Genomic DNA, 19,101 nt, shown 5'->3' with positions numbered 1-19,101 from the left:
TTTTAATACTTCAGAAGCCGTTGCCGACAGAAACCAAAATGGCGTCCCTTTGTTTTGCTAGTCCTATTCTTACCCGCTCATCCATTGGCACCTTGACTGCTTCATCCTGGCTGTCCTCAGGCACTGGAACTCGAGCGACTGAGAGACCGTTGAGCGCTGCCAACATCAAGGGCCTCTTCTGGGCCTCCAGGCCTGCCATCTTCTGTTTCTCTAGATACTTTTGGCAAGAAAAGGCATGCTTTCATCTCGGGGTGATTAGAAATAATGCCAGCAGAATGTTGGAATGCCTTTTTAATCTCCCACAAAATCTACAACTCCGGCCGAGGAGTGCAGATGACGGCCATTAGCAGAGCAAATCCAAATGCGTCTCCTAAACTTCCTATTATTTCCCCGGGGGGCCTGTTCCTACATGAGTGCAGAGCTTTAATTTCAAAGGAACAGTCCCACGATACAGGGGACCTGCTATCAAAAACAGGCGTCTCTCTCTCTCTCTCTCCCTCCCGCCCCCCTTGCGTGCTGTGTGTGTGTTTGTGTGTGTGTGTGTAAATGTTAGGCACAGAGTGAGCCGCATCAAGCAAGCCAAACAAACCACAAAGATGATACATAAGCCCAGGCTGGTGGCGGATTTTTAAACAGCATTGTTACATTGAAATTAGTACAATGGGCTCTGTTGAGCGTAAAGTGAATAAATACGGATCCAACGCCCACCCCACCTCCAATTCAAGAAAAGGCCAATTGGAAATGCTCCGTTGCCACCAGGTAGAGGTGTTGTGGAAGGCAGCAAAATTGTGACATGTAAAACGAGAACATTTCAAAGCTCTAAAACGAGTTAAATTATTCTTTTGTGTGTGCGTTTTCCCCTGCCTCTAAATTTACTTCCAAATGTGGGTTCAACATTCAGAAGCACCATCAATTCTCCTAAAACTAAGGGCGAACAAAGCACTTTCTCGACCTACATTTTAATTGCTGTGTTTTAAACAGGACTGTTTTACTGCATATTTTAATTATGGCTTTTTTATAATAATAAAAAACCCAACACGCTTGTGCAGTTGGTTTTTATACTTGTAAACCACTTAGAAGCTGGTTTCAGCATTTAGCAGCTTATTAATTTATTATTCTTAAGAAAAATAACAAATTGTTAATTTTCACTGCCTTCCCTCTGAATGGACTCTTCTGTGACCTTTTGAATGGCAAGGGTCACTGCCAATCGGGGAGCGCCCAGCGGTGGCTCCACCCATAGTGTGTCCTCTGCCAATCACAGCCCCTTAGATGGTTGATATTGGGGGAAGGCGCTCTTCTCGCAATCGCTCAGTGGGGCTAAGGAATAGCTGCAAGCCAAATCCAGGTGTTTCCAGGAAAGCTGCTCTTACGGCACTCCCCAAGCCTTATCGCCTCATCATCCTCTGTAGTTGGCAGCAGCATATAACTTGGGTGTTTCCAGATCTGTAAGAGGCAATGCATTTCTGTCTAGTTGCTTCTGGCTGACCTGGAAACTGCACAAACTAAGGAATTATGCTCTTGGGAGTGGCTGTGGAAGAAAACCTTGCCCTAAAATGAATTAATATTCTTCAGTGTGGGTAGCTTTTGATAGTGAGGGGGGAGAGAGAGAGATTGGAAGTGAGATAATGACTTCAGCTATTTTGTATTTTTGTCTGTACTTGATGAAAGAGTCCAGGTCTCCTTCTGCTCCAGCCTCTCATTCAATGAAGTGTGTTAGGTTGAAATAAATAGAAGTTTAAAAGTTCTTCAAGGTGGTTGAATCTTTGTTTGCAAAGCCTCCTTACAAAATTACTTGTTCTGCCTTTAACTGTATTTGACAGAGGCTGAGTTCAGATGTAAACTGAGCCCATGGTTTGTTTTAATAACTAGTTTTATTCTTCTTTCAACGAACCATCATTTAAACTAACTAGAGTTTGTCCTTTTTGGATACAACGGTAAGTTCTGGTCAGTGAAAAACTGTAAAGGTGCTTCTATTTCCTCCTTGCAGTTGTGTATAGAGAGGAGAGGAGGAACATGCAAGCCCAAGGTCCATGTCTGCTCATTCACATAATACTGAACTATGGTTTAGCATCACTCCAGAAACAGGACCAGTGGCTGTACCCAAGTACGCTCACAAACAATGGTTTGCTTGGAGCTGACAAACCAGGATCAAGAACCGCAGTTTGAAGCTGATTTGCACACAAATAATTTGTGCTAATTCTGGTTTGTTGTTGAATTCACAGACAACTGACAAACCACAGCTAGGACCTCAAGAGGTTTCTGCACCATGGAGCTGGGAGTCAACTCATGAAACTGAGTTCTGAGTGTGTGGGAAATGAAAATCAGACAAGCAGCTCCAAACCATGGCTGCCTATTGTATACTTCCTCAAACGATGGTGTGGCTTAATTATGGCTGGCACGCTGGCACAGTGCCTGAATCTGAATCATTACATGTGAAGCTCTTATACCTTAGAGGTATGATTAGGAGCTCTGAACCCAGCACGGCAGAACAACAAGAAAATGGTATGCAACAGTCAAGTGCTGTGAACAGCACTTCGAGAATCTCAGCATCATTCTTTAAATTAAGTTTCTAGCCAGTATGATTACAATCTCAACTTTTACTAAAGCTACATTCATGGGCTGACTTCTTGACAGCCAACACGATTAAAGAACGGCATTGACTTTACCTCTCTTTTAAGACTGTCTAGTCTTTCAATGGCTCTGCAATTATTTTTTTTAAAAAATATCTATTGTAGCAGTTCGATTCAGAGATTCCACTCCACCCCACCTGTGTGCTAATTGAAAATATACTTACCCTCATCTCTCTTTCTATGATACTATCTTCAATCGAAAACATTTCCGACACGGGCCTCTCCTTCACTGGCTCTTTCTTGACTCTTTCCTTTACACTTGTGAGGTCCGGTTCAGAGATGGATGGGCCGAGCGAGGACCCATTGACTGATGCCTGATCAGTCCGAGATATGCTGATGGCTTTCGCAGGACCCGGCCTGACAGCCCTGGCTCGAGAGGCAGCCAGCAAAACGTTCGCCTGCTCATTCCTCAGGGCTCCGTTGCTGACGCTTTTCCTGGGGCCCGGATACTCAGGAGGAGGTTTGTTTGGTATCCTAGCCAAGGCGGCCTGCAGCTGAGCGCTGTACTCCACGTTTTCATGGAGCGCCGCCATGGAAGGCACCGATTCCGAAGCTTCTTCGTCCTCTTCGCTTTCGCTGCTGTGTATCAGCATTGTGGCATCCGAGAAGGTCTTCTTGTGGTGGTAGTGAGGGAGCTGCTGGACCTCGTGAGCCCTGGGCACCACTTCCTCCTGCTGCACCTGCTCACGCAACGTGTTCCTGCGCGGCAGGGGGGCGTTGAGGCTCTTCAAAGCCATTGCCTCTATGCCGCGCACCATGTTGCTAATCACTTCCAAGCTGTGGCGTTTGTTGACGGCCGCGTGGTGCTTGACCGCCATAAGAGGCTCACTAACTTCCTGAAGAGATTGATGAACCACCGGGGAGCTGTCCTCTTGGAAAGTCTTTACCAGGAGCTGAACCTTGCGAGTGACCAGATCGGGGCTGCTGCCACTGACATATTTGTGGCGGTGACTCGCGAGGTCGGGTGTGCTGGTGGCAGGACGGGGGCGCGGATATGGCGGTGGGGGCCTGAAAAGGTAGTTTTTTAATATGTGCGCCGTGCCACACCTCTGGTTGTTGGGGACTTGCATGTTGGCCAGTTCCGGGGTGCTAACGGTGTGGGAAATGGAACTGGCCGCTGCTTTCGTCTGCGCAGCGTTGATGGGGTTCACTTGCTCAGATGGTGCAGCGTGTTTTTTGTAAGTGCCCTGAGGCCCGTACGTAATGGCGTAAGGAGGCCTCTCCCGGATCTCCGGTTGACTGTACACAAGGTCTTTGGGTTGGTTGTATGCATGGGTGTTCCCAATGTTGAGGTTCCTCAAGGACTGGCTCTGGCTGTCCGGGTGGACAACCCCCCTCTTCATCTGCCTCATGACCGTCTCGTAGTCTGGCGTCGGCCTATAGGAAGGCACGATGATCGCGCTGTGCCTATGGCTGGGGATGTAGTCCGCTCTCATTATGTCGCTCCCGGGGATGCTGAGGTTGGAGGACACCGGAGAAGCCTGGATGAAGTTCTGCGAGTGGTTGAGAGAGTTCATGCTCTGGGCGCTGCACACGCTGCCGTTGGGAACGTTGCCGTTCAAGTAGCTGAAGTCCATCGCACACCTGTCCAAGCTGCTCTGAGATCTACAGTAAAACATATCTTCGTTTCCGTGAAAAATGCTGTCTGTGGGCAGGAGAAAGCGAGAAACACCATGAGAAACACCATGAGAAAACCTTCTAAAGACAGTGGAGTAAGAGATGAGAATGTAAGGCGGGTCTTTTGGACTAGCAACCTGTTCTGACAGTGGCCAACCAATGCCTGTGGGGAGCCTGCAAACAGGAATGCAATTCCCAGCAAGTGGTATTCAGAGGCATATTGGGTCTGACAGTGGAGGCAGAACATTGCCATCATGGCAAGTAGGAGAGGTATAGGTAAAGGGACCCCTGACCATTAGGTCCAGTCATGACCGACTCTGGGGTTGCGGCGCTCCTCTCGCTTTATTGGCCGAGGGAGCCGGCGTACAGCTTCCAGGTCATGTGGCCAGCATGACTAAGCTGCTTCTGGCAAACCAGAGCAGCACAGGGAAACGCCGTTTACCTTCCCGCTGGAGCGGTACCTATTTATCTACTTGCAATTTGTGCTTTCGAACTGCTAGGTGGGCAGGAGCTGGGACCGAACAATGGGAGCTCACCCCGTCGCAGGGATTCAAACCGCCGACCTTCTGATCGGCAAGTCCTAGGCTCTGTGGTTTAACCCACAGCGCCACCCGCGTCCCTTAAGTAGGAGAGAGGGCCTTCCAAAACTCTGATGACGACATCGCCATCCTGCCTGCACAAGCAGGGTCTCCCCACTGCTAGCTATGGAAGGGGAAAGGAGCCCAATGCACTCGTGGAGCCGGCCATAGTCAGGAAGAAGAATGTGTTCAGCAGGGATAGAGCTACAAATCACTTCCTCTTCCATTAAGAAAATGCCAATGTCGTCACAAGCCAGCACACTCTTGCAGGCAAATGACTCTTAATGTGCACATGGATTGCCCATCCCTGCAAAACACAGGGGGACAACCCTCCCAACACAGGAGACTTTCTATAGGCACATCACCCCAGATGTGTGAAGCAAACTGTTTCACCTCCTCCACCACCACCTTGTTTATGTAAACAGGAAGCCTGCTTGCTCATCTTAACACACATGGCGCTGGATTAGGGGTACTCAGCCATATTACTGTAATACTGAGTGTAGTGAAATTTGTTGGTGGGGAGAGGATGCAAAACAGTGGGTTAGAATTAGAAATCAGCAAAACAGTGGGGTAGAATTAGAAGCTCTCGGCCTCTAGAGCAGGCAGAAATGACAGTGCAGAAATAGTAATGATCAGGAATGGTCTCTCCCCTAACCCATTTCAGCACAGTAGCCACGAGATTCAATTACTAACCAGGAGGTCTCTGGTTTCAATCTCACACCTGCCACAAGCCAAGTTGTTGGCCTTAGTACAGACATGGGGAACTTTTGGCTCTCCAGATGTTGCTAAACTACAATTCCCATCAGCCCCTGGGAGCATGGCTGATGGCCAGGGATGGCAGGGGATGTAGTTTGGAGCAATATTTGGAGAGCCAAGGGTTCTCCACACCAGCCTTACGGCAAGGCACTGTCTCTTGTCCTCATCTCTTTCTTGTGGATGTGTAACCATATTGTCCTGCCCTACAGGTTTATTATGCAGGTGAGAGAGATCAAGTTTGTGAAGTGCTTTGAAAAATCTAGGCAGGCTATACGTGAACAAGTGGGATCTGTAACAAAATGTTGCAGCATGGAATGCTTCTGTTTAAGGTCCCAGACACTCTTTCCTCCCTCCCTTCCATTCCTTCTTCTCTCTACTCCCAGCAGCAGCCTGTCAGCATGACCATCGCTTGATGACTTAATAGCCCTATCAATGTATTGCTGCTGTTGTTTTTAGTCATAGTATTTGTGATAAATACCTTGTGAATTGTGAGTTTCCGTGTAGTGCTCTCCACACTGGAGGTGCATAGGTGGCATAATAAATGGGTGTTGCCTTGGCTAAAATGCAAAAAGAAAAGAAAAATGCAATTTGACACAGAGTTATAGGAAACAGTCTTCTCATGAATCAGAATCCTTGGTCCAGCTAGGTCAATATTGCCTACACTGACTGGCAGCTGCTTCCCAGGTTTCAGGCAGGGAAACTCTCCAAGCCATACCTGGAGCTGCCAGTGTTTGTACCTGGGATATAGCTCAACCACTGACCTATGCCCCCCCCCAAAGAAAACATTTAATGACAGGGGTCTTGTACTGACTTTTCAAGTAATCTTTCCACAAAACTATACTACTATACTATAGTATAGTATACTATAACTATACTACAGATCAGGCACAGGCAAACCTGCCCCCTGGTCCTGTTAGCTAGGGATGATGGGAGTTGTAGTCCCAAAATATCTGGAGGGCCGAGTTTGCCTATGCCTGCTATAGATTTCTGTAGTTATAAAAATAACTCTAGATTTCTCCCCCCCCCCCACTCCCTTGGTGCTTGTTGTTTAGCTTGTCACTTATCCCAAGATATTTACCAAGGATGATCGACTCCAGGTGGGCCGCCGCCTAATAGGAGGAGGGGAATTTGATTGTCTGTGGGAGGGGAAAAAATGAAGGTGGATTTTTTAAATAAACGTCATTTTGAATAAGAATGTACACATCATAATGTTAACTTTCGGTCTTTTGTAAGCATGGTATTGGGAAGAATCTGGAAGAAGGCACCACAGAAATATGTCCTGTGACAGGAACTCTGAATAATAATAATAATAATATTTTTTTATTTATACCCCGCCCTCCCCAGCCAAGGCCGGGCTCAGAGCGGCTTACAAGCAATAATAAAAACAAGATGAATGATTACAAACTTAAAAACAAAAATAAAACACAACAATTAAAATAATGGAACATTAAAATATTAAAATGTAGCCTCATCGCAGGAGAGAAGGAAAAGAAGGGGAAAAGAGAGAGAGGGGGGGGGGAATAATAAATAAACGAATAAACGATGAATAAACGATATTGGCAAAATACCAGCTATGGGAAAGGCTTAAATGAGAGGCACTTGGATAAGCCAGTGGTAAGCTTAGGGTGTGTAAAAAAAATTATCCTGAAAATGCAAGGAGGAGAGGAATGCAAGGGAAAGAACTAAAGCAATTTGAGAAATGAGGTCTGGGAACACAAGACTGTTCAACGTGGTTTAGCCAAGGAAGAAAACAAGAATCTGGGAGCAAGCAAGTCACTCAAGAGGCAATGCACACAGACAAGCCAAGAGAGGAAATATTAAATAAGTGCTGGGCATGATGCTAGAATAGCGGGATGCATGGCGGGAGAACTTAAGAAGAAATTATGCTAGAACGGAGGAAGAGAGCAAATGAAAGAGAAAAGCATTCACAAGACAGAGCAGGAGTAAAGTGCTTACGTGTAGAGAAGAAAGGCGGAATTTCTCCTCTTACAGTTTCTGATCTGGTGAACGACGTTATGTGCAATTAGAAAATAAGACAGACAAGAAGAAATGCGAACAACAGAGCCATTTTCAAAAAAGCACAGACTAGAGGGGGAAAAGGTTTTCGGCTAGCAATCACAGGCCTTGAATAGTTTTCTAAGAGAATGTCTTTATTGATTTTTGAAGGCATCGCCCATGCCTTAGGCAAGGCTGCAAAGGCAGTCAACCACAACCAAAATGGAAATGGAAGTACAAAATGGAAATACAGCATAAAACACAACAAAACTAGAAAAAGATGAGACACACCAAATAATATAACCTGGCAACTGATAAGTGGAAGCAGGGCAAAGCCATCTTGCAGCCGCCATGAACATTTATAAATGGGAATAGAAGGGGCAGGGAACAGCAGCCCAGAGAACATTCTCTGTGGCAACTCCTAAATTAAATCCTCCTCACAGAGGCCCATCTAGCAACATTGTTATATGGATTCCACTGAATGCTGAAGACATCTCTTTGGCCTTGGCCTTTGGCAGTTCAGGTATTTTTGTGGGACATACCTCTTCAGTATTGTTTGATCTATAACGCGCTGCTGTTGCATGGAACTGACTCACACCCTGTGAAAGCTATCTGAGGCCCTTCTCTGTGCAAGTCCTCCACGGGAAGTTCAGAGGGCAGCAACACAAGAATGGGGCTTTTCATTGGTAGCTCCCCACTTGTGGAATGTTCTCCTCAGAGTGACTTGCCTGGAACCTTCTTTGTCTAGTTTTAGGTACGAGGCAAACATTTTCCTTTTCGCTTGGGCTTTTTGGTCCTTAGCATGAAGGCTTTTAAAGTACAGTGGACCTTCCAGATACGAATTTAATTCATTCCGGGGGTCCATGCGAACCCCGACAATTTTGCAAGAAGAGGCGCTGTTTCTGCACACACACGAGGCACACAGAGCACTTCCCTGCATGCGCGGGCGGCAAAACCTGGAAGTATACACTTCTGGCTTTGCCGCATTCGCAACCCGAAAGTTATGTTACCCGAAGGTATTTGTGTCCTCTTTTGGTGATGCATGGTCTGCTAGACCTGTCTTTTAGGTTTTCATTTATAGGGTTTGTTGCAAATGGTGTTACTATTTCTGCTGAGTTTGCACATCGCTCTGAGTTATTTTTATAAGTAAAGTAACTAAATAATAATAACAACAACAATAATAGCAATAGTAATAGCTTAGCTTGGTTTTATAAACTGTTTTCCTTCTTTTAATTGTACGATTGTATGGCTATAAACAACCCTGGTTGACACATGGAGATCTGCACATTGTCACGATGCATCCCAAATTATAAGATTATAATTATATTTTCTTTCTCTTAGAAGGTTGGATAATCTTAGTAGGGGAATGGCTGTGACAACCACAAAGGGGTCCCTGCACTTCTGAATATGCCACTAGACCACTGGCAGCCGCCTTGCGTGTGCCACTGCCCACTTCTGGCCGGACGTTCATCTATCAGAGGTGCTGTAGATGCATCTGATATGGCAGATCCTGCACCTAGGGGAGGGTTGGTCTCCACGGTTTCCCAAGGTCCTTTTCAACTCTCCCATTGCAACCAGTGTGTTTCGGATTGCGGCTAGCCTTTCATCCTAAAATGAGCCTCTAAGTTTACAATCGAGAAAGCAAGCATCATTTTTGCAGGCCTTTCCTTCGATTTCTGAACTAGAGCAATGTTTCCCTTTGCTGTGTTTCTGCAGGTGAGGGTGAGGGAGAAGGCAAGTGGGGAACAAATAATAAAAAATGGCCTCCAAAAGCCTAAACCGAAATGAGGTCGCTTCACATTTCACGAGCAGAAGCCAGAACTGGAAAAGGGGAAAGTACTCACTCTGTGCAGATGTTGTTTTGCTTGTAAAACTTGTGCTTTGCAGCAAACAGCCGTGAAATATACTTGGCATTTTCAAGGTCGTCCTTTAAAAAGTTGAAAGGGTGGAGGGGGCAGGGAGACAAGGGAATGCAGGAAAAACACTTAATTACACTGTGACTAGCATAGCAAAGGGTTATGTAATGGTGAACACGCTCCTCTGAAATATTCAGTAGGAATAATGCTTTGCTCAGAAACACACAGGCACAAATGCCAGCATCCAAGTCCCCATATCATAATTCAAGAGAGATGCTAATGCAAACTAGTCACATCATTGGGGCCCAGAGAAGAGAGGTCCAATGGCAAAATGGTGACAAGTGTCAAACCCAAGTCTTCAAGCCCTGTTTCCTGGAAGCATCTGGCTTGACATGGTGCAAAGCAAGACGCTGAGCTATAGCCCCCAATGGTTTGATCCAGCAAGGCTTTTCTCGTGAGAAATCAAATGGAGTTTCTTTTAAAAGACCAATATCTGATTTAAAAGGTAAAGGTAAAGGTACCCCTGACAGTTAGGTCCAGCCGTGGATGACTCTGGGGTTGCGCGCTCAACTCGCTCTATAGGCCGAGAGAGCCGGTGTTTGTGGCCAGCATGACTAAGCCGCTTCTGGCGAACCAGAGCAGCGCACGGAAATGCTGTTTACCTTCCCGCCAGAGCGGTACCTATTTATCTACTTGCACTTGACGTGCTTTTGAACTGCTAGGTGGGCAGGAGCTGGGACCGAGTAACGGGAGCTCACCCCATTGCGGGGATTCGAACCGCCAACCTTCTGATCGGCAGGACCTAGGTTCTGTGGTTTAGACCACAGTGCCACCTGCATCCTTAATATCTGATTTACAGGAGGTTAAAGAGAAGCATCAGGGCACAGCAATGAAGCCCATCCTATGAGGTCCGCAAGGCATTTGGTTGCCCACTGGTAAAAAAAAAATTAAAAAATGGACTAGATGGATTCTGGACTAAGCCTGCAAGGCAGTTCTTTTGTTGCTACAAAACTTGGTAATACTGGTGGCTAACAATTAGGTGCACAGTTCCCCTGACCCAATCCAGAACCCTGGATTATTATTATAATTTATTAAATTTGTTTACTGCCCTTCATCCGACGATCACAGGGCAGTTTCCAATATGAAAACACAAAAATACATGCCATAATCACAAATAAACACACACACACACACACACCCAATTTAAAAGGCCATAGATCAAGTTGAGCCACCTTGGATTGGCCCCGAATCAATCCATGACTTGGAGCTCATGTTTAATTATGATTGGGAGGAGAGGTGGTGGAAGAAGCAGAGACTCCCTCCGAACAGAGAGCAGGAAGGTTCAATCCTGCTGGGTGCTTCTTTGCAATCACCTTCCGTATGGGAAAGATAGTTGCAAAAGTAGCGCAGCCCGCAGGATCAAATTCTCCACTCATCAGCTGGTGAGCGGAGGATTCAATCTGTTTTGCCGACACGTTCCCTGTTGAGAACACACCAGTGAAGCCGACCCCTGCAGCTTTGCCATCTGATGTGCTGCCTCCTGACAGCCTCGGATCCCTCTGGGCAGTCTGATTTGATCCAAGGCTGTCTCAACCTAACTTTGCCCAAGCCCTGTGCCGGCCAGGCTTCAGCTGAATCCAGTGCACAGCCCTACTAACAACCTCAGTTATCATTCACTGCAATCCCTTTCCAAGCTCCTGGGGTGGGGTTGATCTCACGGAAGTTAAAATAGCACACTGGGAAATCGTCTGTAAGAATCCATCACACTTAAAACGTATACAATGAAGATCCTGTGGTTGGAAGGGGGAAAAAATAACCCTTAAGGCTGAACTTTTAATGCTTTGCTTACTGTATGAAAGAGCACAGTTTCTTCTTTGTTGAGCAGCTCCACAGCAATGGAAGACTTGTTGTGTGTTATATTCCCGATATCATTCCACCTGCGGAGAAGCAAGTTTGCTGAAACAGACATGCCATTGCCAAACAGCCAGAGTTGTCATGATTCTTTCAGTACAAGGAGAATGTTCAATAACTGTTTGGCTCAATCAAGCCTCTCCATGTGTTTAGCTTGTGAAAATTATTATCAATGACCTGGCTGCATGTACAGAGTAATCACCTAAGAAGCAAATGTAAATGCGTCTTTGCCTCCAACCAATTCATGTTAATGGTTCTGCAGATGAGAATGCTATGCAGCCAGTGTGGTGAAGTGGTTAGTAGATGGGATGAGGACCTTAGGAGACCAGGGTTGAAGTCCTCATCAGCCACGAAGCTTCCCTTGTAACCCTGGCCTGACTACCTCATAGGAGAGGGAGAATCACCTGTACTCCCTTGAACTCTTTGGAGGAAACATAGTATATAAATGCAACAATGAATAAATAGATAAAATAAAACACCTTGTTTTAGGAAGGGAAGCAGCTGAAACACAAACAGATGTGTTGCGTTTATCACTTTGAACAAAAGAATAATCTCCCTTTTTTGTGCAAACTCATGACCTATAATGAAATACAAACAGGGTTGTATCCAACCCTGCTGTTCTGCTAGAGCAGTGAACTAGTCCCACTTAGAGCAAATAAGAAATATGAGAGGCTCTCAGCCATCACCAAACGTTTTCCCATCTATCTATCTCTATCTATCATCTATCATCTATCTATCTATCTATCTATCTATCTATCTATCTATCTATCTATCTATCTATCTATCTATCATCTATCTATATCTATCTATCTATCTATCTATCTATCTATCTATCTATCTATCTATCATCTATCTATCATCTATCTATATCTATCTATCATCTATCTATCTATCTATCTATCTTGTTGGTTTCTGCTTCCTTCACTGAGCAGCGAAGTGCTTGTCACAAGACAATGTTTACATTCCGCAGTCAAGTGCTGTTGGGTTTTCTCACGGGAAAGGAGACTGGATGTGACGTACACTGGTTTCCTGTTTTTCACTGTTCTTTGCAGTTCAGTGTGTTGATTCTCTCCGTGCTTTAGAGGAGAGAGGATGCCTTTCTCTGCTCCGGCAGAGGGAAAATGTTTTTCTGTAAATTACCAGCTTTGAAGTGTAAATAAAGTAATATAGAGCATGTTGGCACGTACTTTTCATCATTCCGCTGTGCACTGGACACTGCTTATCTCCAACATCTGGTTCCGGGCCCAGAAAAACGCAGTGTTTTGAGAATGGACTCCAGAAGTCGGGCTCCTGGCAAAGGAACAAAGGAGCAAAGAATTGGAGTGCCGGCAAAGGATCGGAATGCAGAGGGCCGGATCGGACGATATCTCTGCGCGTCAAGATGATTTGATGAGGTATGTGCTACAGCTCCGGGCAGCCTGCCAGCTTCTAATTAATGGCTTTATGGCTGGACTTTGAACTTTTATAGCCGGTTTTGCCGTGGCACAGGCAAAAGGCTAGAAGGATAAATTTTTCCTATGCTGGGGGAAATCGAAAGTAAAGCAGCTGCAGCAGTGTCGCAGCATGAATTTAAGACAGCAGAGAGAACTTTCACTTTTGAACTTGCCTTTGGAATGCGGTTTGAAGCAGCTGCAGATAAGCAAAGCAGTTAAGCAGAAAGGCACAGGCTCACAGGCAGAGGCTGGAAATCGAAAGTACTTTTGAATTTGCTTTTGGATTGAAGCAGCTGTACACAGACGCAGCATGTATAAAGCAGCCTGATTTAAAGCAGCAAAGATGACGCCAAAGGCTAATGCCAAAGTCATGATGGCTAGCTGCAGAAGGCTGGATGAGGCAAGTGGGGAATTTGATGCCAATCAGCCAAATGCTCAACTCACAGTAGCCTGTGATACTGCCATGATTCAGAATGAAGCAGACCGCCAGGGTGATAGCTGCATGGGCAAGGGGGAGTCTTCACAGACGTCATCCCAGAGTGCAGTGGAACCACCAGATGGCGCCAAAGCTTTGAAGGCAGTGAAATGCTACACGTGTGGACGTCTAGGCCATATGAAGAGGGAATGCAGATATCCCAGGGCCAAGACAGAGCAGCGCAGCGAAAGCTCATCGCGTGGAAAAGGCCGAGGCAAAGGCAAAGGTCCGGTGTCCAGGACAACGCAGCACAAGGCAATGGTCTCACGCTTCACTCCAAAGGTTGCAGAGGTCCAGAAGACATCTAGATCTTTCTTCGTTGTTGATTCGGCTGCAACGCATCACATGTGCAATGATAAGCGACTGTTCGTGTCTTTTACACTGCAGGAAGGTGCGATTCACCAGGCGGATGACCACACAATCCCCAGTAAAGGCTACGGAACTGTTGTTCTTCACAGTTTGGACTTATCGATACAGGATGTGCTTTATGTGCCACATGCCAAGCATAATCTGCTCAGCGTTGGACAGCTGAATGAGCGGAAAATTGACGTTTCCTTTAAGAACAAAAGGTGCATCATCACAAAGAAAAATGATTATGTATTGCATGCTGAATATGTTGATCGTTTGTATGTTTTGTATTTTGATGATGTTGTGCAGGATGACACTTGTTGCATTGCAGGTTCTAACAAAAGTTTGCATGCAGAATGTATTCATGATTTTCATCGAAAATTTGGTCATTTGCATTTTGAGGCAGTATCTAAAATGCCTGCCTTGGTTGAAGGTATGACTATTAAACCCTGCAGGTACCACATGAAGTGCAAGGCATGCGCAGCAAACAAGGTAAAAATGGCTGCGAAAGGTAAGGTGTCTAGTAGGCAAGCTACAGAACCATACCAGGTTGTTCATGCTGATTTGGTTGGACCACTAGCGCCCTCTTTGGGTGGAAACAGGTACTTCATGGTTCTCATTGATGCATTTTCCAGGTATATTTATGTGTACAATCTCAAGCAGAAATCAGAGGCTTTTCCAAGGTTCAAGGAATTCTGTGCTTGGTTGGAAAATGTGCATGGTAAGAAGGTAAAGACTCTTTTCAGTGATCGCGGGGGAGAATTCACTTCTCAGCAGTTTGAAGCTTTTCTGACTGAGAAAGGAATTCAACACGATTTGTCTAGTCCTCGCTCGCCATGGCAGAATGGACTTGCGGAACGAGCAAATCAGACATTGCTTCAAGGGTTAAAAACCTTGCTGCATGATGCCAATCTTCCAGAGAGTTATTGGGCCGAAGCTCTCTCATGTTTCACTTACAGTTATAATCGCAGGTTATCTTCAGCGATTGGTTGTACCCCCTATGAGAAGATGTTTGGCAAGAAGCCATACATCAAACACATGAAAATTTTTGGTTCTGACATGTGGGTTCACTCACCACAAAACTCCAAGTTAGACAAGCGTGGATTGCATGGTATCTTTCTAGGTTATCAGAAAGGGTCTTACAGAATAATGATGACTGACTCTAAGGAAATTAAGCTCACAAGAAGTGTTGAGTACAATGCCAAGTGGGGGGAGAATGTGGGAATTTTCCAATGTTATCCTGATGACAGTGATGAAACTGAGGATAGTCAAAAGCAACCGCAACAACCCACACCCACTGATGAAGGTTCTGATTCTGAGTCTGAAACTGAATCGGGTGATTCAGAGGATTTCAAGAGTGCGAAAGCCTCTATGCGACCCTCTGAAAGCTCTGATCAAGAATTAGAGGAACCATTGTTCACAATAGGTCACTTTTCTCCTAAGAAGGAAGAGGAGAGTGTTGAAGACTTAAGGCTAATTCGCAGGTCACAGAGAGCAACAAAAGGCAGACCTCCAAAGAGATTTGCTGATGAGTTTGCTAAGATAGCAGTAACAGCTGTTAAAAGCACCAAGAAGGTGTTTGAACCTTCAAGTTTCCAAGAAATCCAGGATTTGGATTCAAAGGAAGCTGAGCCATGGTTAAATGCCATGAAGGCTGAGCTTGATTCCTTGGAAAGGAACAAAACATGGGACCTTGTTCCAGTAGTTCCAGGAATGAAACTGCTTGGAAGCAAATGGGTCTTCAAAGCGAAGACAGATCAAAATGGCAAGATAGTCAGACACAAAGCCAGATTGGTAGCCAGAGGTTTTGCACAGGTACCAGGTGAAGACTATCACGAGACCTACTCACCCACCGTGAGGTATGAGAGCATTAGGCTTATGCTCAAGCTAGCTGCAGAAGAGAATCTACACATTAGTCACCATGATGTGAATACAGCTTTTCTGTACGGATCTCTAGATGAATCACTTTATATGCTTCCACCTGATGGCGTACAGGTAAAACAGGGATTTGTTTGTGCTCTGAAGAAGTCCCTTTATGGTCTCAAACAAAGTGCACGGTGTTGGCACACAAAACTCACTGAAGTATTGTTTTCTCTAGGTTTTAAGCAAGGGAAAGCTGATCCATGCGTATTTGTCAAAGAGGAGGGGCAAAAGAAACTGTATTGTTTGTTTTATGTTGATGATCTTTTATTCTTTTGGAAGGATGTCACAATGTACAATAATGCCCTAGCTCAGTTGAAAGAGCACTTTGACATGAAAGATCTTGGTGAGGTAAACAACTACCTATCTCTGGAAATAGAGAGAGATCAAGATGGTAACATTCTAATACACCAGTCACGTAAAATTGCTGATGTGTTAAGCAAACTAAACCTGATGGATGCTAACCCTGTGGACACACCGATGATAACAGGTTATCAGGTAGATGACACTGAAGAAGCATTTTCTGACACTACACTGTACAGAAGTGTGCTAGGCAAGCTAAACTTCATTGCCAGATGTTCAAGACCAGACATTGCTGTTAGCTGTAATTTGCTAAGCAGACAAGTCAACAATCCTACTGTTAAGGATTGGAAAGCTCTGAAACGCATAGCGCGGTATTTGAAAGGCACTATGCATTACAGACTGAGATTTAACAATCAGAAGTCTGGTGGTCTTGAGATATTTGCAGATGCAAGTTTTGGAAGTGACACTACAGACAGGAAAAGTACGTCTGGAGTTTGCTATAAGTACAATCAGGGTCTATTTGATTGGTCATGCAAGAAGCAAACAACAGTTAGCTTAAGTACTTGTGAAGCTGAACTGAATGCACTGTCTTATTCACTTAAGGATTGTGAATGGTTGTTACAATTGTGCAAAGACATGAAAATTCCTGTCAAATGTCCAATCCAGGTTTACCAGGACAACAAAGCTTGTTTGGCTTTGCTGAATTCTGAAGGTTGTAAGCAAAGCACGAAGCACTTGCAATTGAAGTTGCAACATGCTAGGGAACGTATTCAAAAGGGACTCGTAACGGTGTCCTATATGCCAGGTAATGAAATTCCTGCTGATGTATTGTCCAAGATTGTATCAAGGGATCAACACTGTACCTATGTGCAGAAGTTGGGTTTGTACTGATATTGTACGAACACGCTGCCCAGTGATGTTCACAGAAAGGGGGAGGATGTTGGTTTCTGCTTCCTTCACTGAGCAGCGAAGTGCTTGTCACAAGACAATGTTTACATTCCGCAGTCAAGTGCTGTTGGGTTTTCTCACGGGAAAGGAGACTGGATGTGACGTACACTGGTTTCCTGTTTTTCACTGTTCTTTGCAGTTCAGTGTGTTGATTCTCTCCGTGCTTTAGAGGAGAGAGGATGCCTTTCTCTGCTCCGGCAGAGGGAAAATGTTTTTCTGTAAATTACCAGCTTTGAAGTGTAAATAAAGTAATATAGAGCATGTTGGCACGTACTTTTCATCATTCCGCTGTGCACTGGACACTGCTTATCTCCAACATATCTATCATCTATCTATCTATCTATCTATCTATCTATCTATCATCTATCTATCTATCTATCTATCTATCTATCTATCTATCATCTCTATATCTATATCTATCTATCTATCTATCTATCTATCTATCTATCTATCTATCTATCTATCATCTGTCTATCATCTATCTATCTATCTATCTATCTATCTATCTATCATCTATCTATCATCTATCTATCTATCTATCTATCTATCTATCTATCTATCTATCTATCATCTATCTATATCTATCTATATCATCTATCTATCTATCATCTATCTATCTATCTATCTATCATCTATCTACCTATCTATCTATATCTATCTATCTATCTATCTATCTATCTATCTATCTATCTATCATCTATCTATCTATCTATTATCTATCTATCTATCTATCTATCTATCTATCTATTATCTATCTATCTATCTATCTATCTATCTATCTATCTATCTATCATCTCCAGGTAACAAAAAAGAACATATAGAAGAAGTTAGTTGGTGTCATCAAAGGAGGACATTCCATAATGTCTGTGCCACAACTGAAATGGTCCTATGCTGGACCTCAGTTTATGAAGGATCCAGAACAGAACCTCAAACTATATTTGAAAGCCTCTGGAACAGTGTGGGAGGTAGTAGAGGAGCCAGGCAGAGGCAAAATAAATCCTCCCTCTCCACTTCAGTGGAATCTCTTTTGTCAGTGGGATCCCATCATTGGATTAAACTGAATAAAACTGGGTTGGATCCAGTTTTAACCCATCCAGCCAAGTTGATGGAAATCAAGCTAGCTTTGGATTGGTCAGACAGAAAGTTTCCTGATCATGTTTTTACCTGTAGATTACTGTGGGCCTTCCCATTCTGTTCTTGACAAAAATCCCCATGCAGTAGATTCCAAGGTGCATGTCATTTCCTTGATTGTCCTACATGAATAATAATAAAAAATGTAAATGTTCAAATTTTAATTATACCAAACCTTGAAACAGCAGCAATCACAATATAAAGAAAAAAAAGGAGAGAAAAACCCAACAAAATCCAATTTCTTATCTAGATGCCTTTTGCATCAGATATTTCGGGCTGAACAAACCTCCCATGAGAAGATCTGCCCCGCTGACAGAATGGACATATATCACGTATCAAGATTGAATCCACAAGGCCGCTTGCTTCTTTCATATAAAATATTCCAAAGAAATATCACCAGAGGCACAATGGAGCCATATCAGAACCAAGGACCTTGCTGTGTCTCAGAACGAAGCGCAATTTGATTAACTTCTAATTGCGTTTTTCTCTGGATCCACCAGAGAAGTGTGGAGTTAGCTCTTACAGCAATGCTTACTGTGCCCCCCCCCCCAATTTGTGCTTATCTCACTTTAGTGCTCACCAAACACTACAAAAGAGAATGAATTAGAGAATTGATTTGCCACAGCACAGAACTTTAAACCTTTGATTTCTCTCAGTTGTCCAAAAGGCTCGACATGGAATACTGCATCAATTTCTGGTTTCCGGTGCAAAAATCTGTAACTTTGATGCAGGCTGTCACAAGATTCAGAACACAAGCGAGGAGCCAAATTGTTTATTTCCTTCTGTCCCTTCAGGTGAAACAGACAGTTGTCCAGATTCTTCAAATCAGCTGAAGCTGAGACAAGGGCAGATCTTCAGCTGAGATGTGCCTTAGGGTAGAACTCAGATTGCCCCTGGCAGATAAAGCTACAGAATACCTCCACAAACAATGAATGGGTGGGGGGGGTGGAGCGGGTGGAGGCCGACTTTGAAAGCTAAAAACTGCGATGTTTTGACTTATTCTGCAAGCTGGTTGCAAGCTGTTCAGGACGTTTCATATTTTCCTAATGCAATAAAAGGCCTCAGTTGGAAATTAAGTTGGAGTTCCTTACCTTCACAGGGAAGCTTTCCTGCCCAAACCCATCTAGCCGTTCTACTTCACTGATGTATAGGAATTCCGCATCCGCTGCAGAGATGCCACTGTAAATCGAGTTAAGAGAA

The 19,101-nt window shown here is 44.5% G+C and overlaps 1 protein-coding gene across 3 annotated transcripts in view; it reads right to left on the bottom strand.

Moving 5' to 3' along the window:
• The window catches only part of PTPN14 (protein tyrosine phosphatase non-receptor type 14), a 461,328-nt gene that overhangs the window by 361,814 nt on the left and 80,413 nt on the right, over positions 1–19,101 (bottom strand). For all 3 annotated transcript variants that reach the window (XM_083733089.1, XM_083733087.1, XM_083733088.1), the window contains exons 7-14: positions 18,993–19,080; positions 17,935–18,023; positions 11,282–11,369; positions 9,421–9,503; positions 6,660–6,717; positions 6,060–6,138; positions 2,795–4,275; positions 74–217 (exon numbers count right to left, since the gene is read on the bottom strand). In XM_083733089.1, the coding sequence (XP_083589215.1) occupies positions 74–217; positions 2,795–4,275; positions 6,060–6,138; positions 6,660–6,717; positions 9,421–9,503; positions 11,282–11,369; positions 17,935–18,023; positions 18,993–19,080 (2,110 nt within the window). The remainder of the gene's footprint in view (positions 1–73; positions 218–2,794; positions 4,276–6,059; positions 6,139–6,659; positions 6,718–9,420; positions 9,504–11,281; positions 11,370–17,934; positions 18,024–18,992; positions 19,081–19,101) is intronic.

Source organism: Podarcis gaigeae (genome assembly GCF_964106915.1).
Source record: "Podarcis gaigeae genome assembly, chromosome: 3".
In the NCBI taxonomy this organism is placed as follows: Eukaryota; Metazoa; Chordata; class Lepidosauria; order Squamata; family Lacertidae; genus Podarcis; species Podarcis gaigeae.
Note: the sequence above shows the minus strand (reverse complement) of the source record. Positions and strands in the feature narration are given on the sequence as shown.